The sequence below is a fragment of the Drosophila arizonae genome, chromosome 3, assembly GCF_054131065.1.
Source record: "Drosophila arizonae isolate 15081-1271.41 chromosome 3, UAZ_ARI_1.0, whole genome shotgun sequence".
Classification (NCBI taxonomy): Eukaryota; Metazoa; Arthropoda; class Insecta; order Diptera; family Drosophilidae; genus Drosophila; species Drosophila arizonae.
Window position 1 is genome coordinate 16,070,878 of NC_142923.1, and position 7,088 is coordinate 16,077,965.

The 7,088-nt window shown below is 39.9% G+C and overlaps 1 protein-coding gene across 3 annotated transcripts; it reads right to left on the reverse strand.

The window, feature by feature from the left end:
* Positions 1 to 3,250: 3,250 nt before the first annotated feature.
* Positions 3,251 to 6,103, reverse strand: LOC108609821 (uncharacterized). Of its 3 annotated transcripts, none has more exons than XM_089464814.1 (3): positions 5,965 to 6,103; positions 4,266 to 5,665; positions 3,251 to 4,205 (listed from the first exon to the last, which is right to left on the reverse strand). In XM_089464814.1, the coding sequence occupies exons 2-3, from the start codon at positions 5,644 to 5,646 to the stop codon at positions 4,114 to 4,116; spliced, it is 1,473 nt and encodes a 490-aa protein (XP_089320940.1). In that variant the 5' UTR covers positions 5,647 to 5,665; positions 5,965 to 6,103; the 3' UTR covers positions 3,251 to 4,113. The 3 variants fall into 3 exon arrangements, with proteins under 3 accessions (XP_089320940.1, XP_089320939.1, XP_089320938.1); XM_089464813.1 differs by having other exon boundaries at positions 5,896 to 6,083; XM_089464812.1 differs by having other exon boundaries at positions 5,757 to 6,083.
* Positions 6,104 to 7,088: the final 985 nt, after the last annotated feature.

Here is a 7,088-nt window from a genome sequence, read left to right on the forward strand (position 1 = left end):
TGGGCCAAGGGTCTCTTACCTTGTCGCAGAGTGTGAGGTGTGCTCGTCTGTGTGTGTATGCGTGCGTGTGTGTGTGTGTGTATTGCTCGTTTATTCGATCAAAAGTTACGAGCTCATCTTAGATTGGACATTAAATGGACACTAAAATATTTTCCATCTGCACGCAGCAGCCGGAGCCATCGAAACCCTCGGCGAGCGAGAAACAAGCGAAATAAATGTCATGAAACAACTCATTGACAGGCACATAAGGACACTGGTTTTATGGTCCACAGATATGACCAAAATATATGATTACCATGTGTCCAGCCACATGCGAGCTCGTAAATAGGCATTTTCTCTGCTTTAGCTCTCGACTCTCCCTTCCTCTCTCTCTCCCTCGGACAACAACCACCCAGCCACCCAGCCACCCTTCCACCCACCCCACACACACACACACACATATTGAACCCAACAGCCGCCCATTCCATAGTTTTACTAGGGGCTTCTGCTGGCCATTTGGTGACTACTTTTTCTTGATTTTTGTTGCCTTTCGCTTGGTTATTTACCAAGTGATCCAGGTGGGACACACACGGAGAGCACTGTCACAGCCTTGGTCAGTCGTAAAAATCAAAATAAAATGAAACTTATGCGTGATGTTTTGCCTTTTTCTTATTGGACTCTGCTATTGCAACCGCCTCCCCCCCCCTTTCTATCACCCACCCCACATCCCCTCAAATTCTCTATAGCTTTTTATACTCGCCCTGCGCTGGAACGGGGCAAGGGAAGGCATCGCTATGGCTCACTTGCTCGCACTACCGATAATACAAACTCTACTTAACTAGACAGCTTACGAGTGGGTTCATTTTTGTTGCCTTTCGTCCAAATGTTCCATAAAAAATGTCAACTCTTATAGGGATCTCTGACTCTTTCATATTTATAGAAATTAAATTCAAATTTTTAAGCTTTGTCGTTTAATCGTTTGTTAATTTTGTGCCTCCATAGGAAAAAGTTAAACAAAAACGTAAAATAAATAAAATAAAAGCAATTAAAATAAATAAAATTAAAAAAAAAAATAAAATAAAATTAAATAAATACATATACAAATACAAATACAAATACATAAATAAATTATTGAATGAATAGTTGTACGAGTAACGTAAAAGTTAATTGATTTTAAATTGTTTCGTTTAGAACCTAATGAATTATTTGTCAGTTCTACAATTTTTTTTTTCATCGATAAAAAATTAAAAATATAAATATATTATATAATGTAAATAAAATTGAATTGTATTCTTTTTTATTTATTTATTTATTTATTTTATTTAATTTTTTTTTGTAAATTAAAAAAAGTATTTATTTTATTTATTATTTATTTCATATCATAATTTAATCTCTCACAGCTGGCCTATGCTTAGACCTGATCAACATATTTAGTATATATTTTTAGTGAAGCATTTTGTTAATTTGCTTGTGGAAGAACAACAAGAATGCGCGATGGGAATGTATGGACATGATTTTATCGCGTGCTGCAGATCAACAAAGCTCTGCTTGCATCATTCGGGGCCGAGCTATCGGAATGGACGTGGAAATAGAGCCAGGCCGTGAATGGATAGAGGACATCCAGTTGAGTATAAATTCGCTATTTATGCAGTCTGAGTGTATGCTGATTTCATCTCATCTCATTCGGCGTTACGTGAGCTGATTACGTTAGTCATGCGCGATTGCCGAGTTGGCCAGAGTGAGGACGACAGAGCTTTGGTTCCGTGACCATAGCTAGCACACGCACACAAATCTATATATAGTGTGTTTGTGTGTGTGTTTGGGTCTGGGTCATTTTGGCCGTGTTCAGTTGCTTAGCGCCAAATGAAATTGTGCCAACTGGCGACTTGATGAGAATTTCATTTGGTGCGGATTTTTATGACTTTCGAGACAGAGCGATAGAGAGAGAGAGAGAGAGACGAAGGATAGAGATAGACGCTATGGAAGTTCCACTAAATGATTTCGCATTATTTGTGTCTCTCTCTCACTCTCTCTCTCTTTCTTTCTCTCTCTGCTTGCCATAAAAAGTCAATGCATGCGAAATGCTTTCGTGATACGCTCAAACTAGTTCTGGTCCTGGTCTTGGTCCTGGCAATAAGTGAAGCCAGGTTAGGTTCTGTTCGGCCCTCGGTTTATTTGTTTATTCATTGAATGGGGTCGAATCGTAAAAATTATGTTGATGAGTCATCAGTAAATGGCATTTATTTTATTGTCACCTATGCGACCCCACACAGATATCTTCAATTATGACCAACTCCGGCCATGATTCGATTCCATGTGCCAGAGCAATGCTTGCGGAATATGAAAGAGCCGAGCGCTTTGATGCACGGACTACGAATGAGTCTTGTATTTGTATTATTAATGATGTCCCCTCTATCACAATCCGTCCGAGAGCCTGTCACACATGCTTCGCTTCCCAGCGCCATGTCCTCCAGAATGGACCATTCATTAGATCAGTCATACAACTCCCACGCCTAATGGGCGTAATAAGTGTGGGCACATTTCATTTTTTTTTTTTTAATTTACTACAATTTACTGGTATTTATTTCAGTGCATTCGACGGCAGCGCTTCCATTGACATCGCGGCAAATTGGGAGTCAACGGATTCCCGTGCCGTAAACCACCATTCGACAAGCAGATAAATGCCGAGGTCTGGACACGGCAGCTAATAGGGAAAACCCAATGGGGCACTGTGGAATGGAAATGGAAATTATATGAATTAAGTCTGGGCTGGGCATGTTTAGCTATGTTTTAGGTATGTTTTATCAATCGAGATTTTCATATGGGGGCCCAGTTGTCATTAATTAAGGCTTGACGTTCAGCTCATACTTCATGAAGCTGTTGATTTATACGGTTGATTTATATGCTTTTTACATATTTCCGAGAGTCATAATAGAATGACATTTATAATATATATATATATATATATATATATATATATATTTTTTTTTTTTTTTTGAGCTTGTTTCAACAAAAAATGTAAAGCCATTTAATAACATTAATTGATATGAAGAAAATAATTGATCAATGCCTTTTTACGAAAAAGCAAAACTGAAAGAAGAAACTATTATTTTTTACAGATTTTATTTATTGATAAATCAACCATATATTTTTCGAATTGATAAAAATTTTGCAGGAGAATTCCGATAATTCGAAATGGCAAAAGGATTTCCATTTGCATAGAAATTCAATTAATCGTGAATTATTGAGAACGAATTTCTTTCAAGGGGATACCATTTATTTCGATTTATCACGATTTTCGATTTAGCGGGGTACAAATTATTGAGACTCGACTAATATACTTTGCTGTATAAATTATTCTTCTAAAAATGCTGGGCCATTCCATTCATATGGCATTCGGGTTATTCAAAAATAAATATAAACATATTTTAAATTTTTCACTAGACGCAAATATTCCTCTTCCTGATTTCCTTAAGATAATGTGAAAAATTCAACAGATTTTAATAACCAAATATAAATGTATATTCTTTTCAAAAATATAAAATTATACAATCTTGTTCAAATCGATGCTACAAAATAAATCTTGAAAGTTGTAGAAAATAGATACGTATGAAAAAAAAAAGATTTTGGTATAAATATAAACATATAAAAATAAATAAAAATATAAATCGCTTAAGTTGAGTGTTGTTTTTTTTTTGTTCTTGTTAAATTCGAATTTTGTGCCACTGTGCGGCTATGTTGTAGTGCGCTCCCCAAACGAATTGGGTAACAACCGCATTTGAGATTTGATTGGATTAGAACAAGCTTTTGGCGGCGCACGAATTGTTGATGTGTCCGCTGTGGTTGATTGGAATTGGAGGCCCCAAACCAGATGGAGCTCCCGCCTCCCCTTTGGCTACACACAGTGTTGACATGTCGCGGTGGCAACAGGCAACAGGCAACAGCGGACAGAGTTAGAGCCTGTATTCATATTTTTGGCAATCGATGTCCTGCTTGGTTCGTTGGTTGGTTGTCTGGTAGATTGGCTGGCAGGTCCTCAGACTGGGCGGCTGGGCAATTAGAAACGTAGAGTGTTTTGAAATTTTCCAATTTTTGGTGATTGCCCAGAGGGTGCCCAGGGCTGGGTTGCCTGTGTTAATTTCTAGTACAGGTTCTGGTTTTTGTCCATAGGACAATCGGCTCTGATGCCACGCCTTCGATCTCTGCGCATATATCACTGAATGGCACTGCAGAATCGAGGAGAGATGATGAGGTCAGTCAGTGTGCGTAGCCTCCGCTCTACTCACTCAGGCTGCTCACATCCAAGTTGACCTCGAAATTGTGCAACTCATACATATCCAATTTCTCTTTACTTATATTCTCTGTAATCACGTTCAGCTGTTCCAGGTCAGTGCTTGGAGCTGCGGCCGAAGTCGCGTCCTCGATTGGCTTTCGCATCTGTTGCATCAACTGCAGTTTGTTGAGGTGGGCGAATCTCTTGTACCTGCACCTTATGTACTGCTGACAGTCGAATTTCGTGGTTGGCTTGGTTCTAGAGACGGGCTCCAGGCTGGATATTCTCACTGGAACTGGGGCCGCCAGGCTCATGTACTGCCTTCGTTTGTCGCGCTGATGCTCGATAGGTGACTGCTCGTCTATCTGTTTGATTAGCTTCTCGAGCTTATTGACCTCCTCCATGATGAGGCACACCTTGCGGTAGGCGGCGCCGACGAGCTGCTGGCCAACTCGCCGCTTGGTCTGCACCATCAGCTCGGCATCCGCCTCGGTGAAGCAGTAGTTCAATGCCCTCTCAATGTCCTTCTCCTTCCTGTTAATGCTATTGACGCTGGGCAGGGGCTGGGCAGCGCGCTGGCAGGCATCCAGCCACAAGAGGAACTCGTTGTCCAGCACCGGCTGATTGGAGATGCCATCCATTTGGAAGCTGCGCAGATGTCGGCCGTGCTTCAGCTGTAGCTTGACCTTTGTGCGATGATTGCCCAACACGTACTCCTGGTCGGTGTGCTCGACGGCCACGATGCGAGAGAGCCGATAGACTGTCGGCTGGTTGGTGGGTATGCCGGAAAGGCTGATCCGAACAAAGCATCCAATCAGCGTCTGCTCGAAGCTGGGCTTGTCGAGCAAGCTCTCCAGCTGGTTGCGCGTGAGCAGCGCCTTGCTCAGCTCCGCCAGGGAACTGACAAACGTCTCTGGCTCACTGCTCGCGTGGCTGGCATCCATGTAGCCCTCGTCATCTGAGCTGGCATTCGACTCATCTGAGTAAACTTCTCGCGGCTTGACTGGATCGTCCTTAGCTTGATCACGCTGATCAAGCATTTGAAATAGAAGCTTTGCTTCCTGCTGTAGTTGTTGCTTTAAATGTGGCTGTTGCTCCACCACCTGTTCTCGCTCTTGATCCTGTTCCCGATCATCTGCTGTTATGTGCTTATAGCCATAGTCGACACAGGTGCTGTGCTCAGCATTGTCGGTCTTATCTTTATGCAGCATAACGCACTTGATTCCCCACTGGTAGAGCAACTTCTCTCGCTTCAGGCTACGCTTAAACAACTTGGTCTCCCGCTGCAGTCTCGCCCGGTCCGCCGCATCAGAGGCATTTGTGTTAAGCAATTCATCCTCATCCAGATCTTCTGTGAAGCTCAGATGACGTTTGCGGGTCTGCAAACTAAGCATTGGGAGATGTTTTATTAAGCTGCATGAGGAAGAAGAATGTGTTAAAATATGTATTAAAAAATGTTGTTAAATTTAAAAAAAAAAAATATATTTTAAGATAAAAAAAATACCTCATCTTGATTTAAAGTCGGATGAAAAAAAAAAAAAAAAAAAAAAATCGCTAAAAATGCGTTTTTTTCTTCGTCTTTTTTTGGCAACTTAAAATGATAAAAAAATATGTGAAATTAATTTTCGGGCGCTAAATTTTACCAAATTTATATGGTTTTCTGAGCATGCATAGGGCTAGCTGAACAAAAGGAAAATACTTTTCCCACAAACCATGAAGCGAGCTGCTTTTCCAACAATGGGAATCAGCTGAGTGAGCTAAAGGAAAACTCCAGTTCTCATAGGAAATGTACATGTCTCTTAACAACGGCAACATTGAGGAAAATCAAATAATTTTTTTCCAAAGCCTACTGAGATGAAAAATTCAAATTTCGATTTTTTTTGTTATTTTGACAGATGTCTTTCAGATCGCGTATTTGCCACTGCTTTGAGCCATTTGAGATGTGCTGTAATAGGTTAGCTAGATGGCATCCCCATATGTATATAGTTTCATATATTGTATATAGTATATAGATTTTCAAGTAAAAAATGTTAAAATTGCTTAACAGAACTGTTACTGAACTGTTAACTAATTCCCCCATTTAATAAATAACAAAAGAGTTACTTTCGGATTTTTTAGTTGATTTTTATATATTGTTATTTAATTATTTGATATAAGTTAGCAATATTTTAACTTCAAAATAAACTATATGGAGCATTCAGAGTATGAGCATAACGGTTTAATGACTGTTGTTTTGTCATTTGTCGTAAGAACAGTTCTAGCTACTAACTAACTTTAGTCAAAAAAGCTGTGAGATAGGGATATCAGTTGAATTTACTGTCGTCCTAGACGTAAAATTTCTCCATTAACCATTCTCATCATTTGCTATAATTAGGACTCGAATTATTCGAACTTTGCCGAATTATAATATTTATTATAAATATACTAAATATTGTTACTCTTATGCTTAACAGAATATTTTTTAAAAGATATACTAAATATACTAAATTTTACACAAATTCATTATACTTCCTCTAAAATTGTCTCAGTTGTTTTAGGAGTAAGAATTGTTAGCTTCAATCACTTTGGTTTTTTTTAGCTGATGCCAAGTGGAACAGTCAGCGAGCTGTATCCCGAGGCGTGACTTAGGGTCGCCTTCTATCCGGGCGTGCATTGTGCGGGAATCAGAGCTAAGCCCGCACAATGATCATTCGATATGAAACCGGAGTTCGCTGCGCTGCAGCCGGCACGATTTGGCGAAGCCACAATTTCAGGTTTGCCTAGCCGTGAACACGTTCAACATGAACGGCGATTAGTTGCATTTGTTTACGAGTATGGATTTCGGATTTGTCTCCGG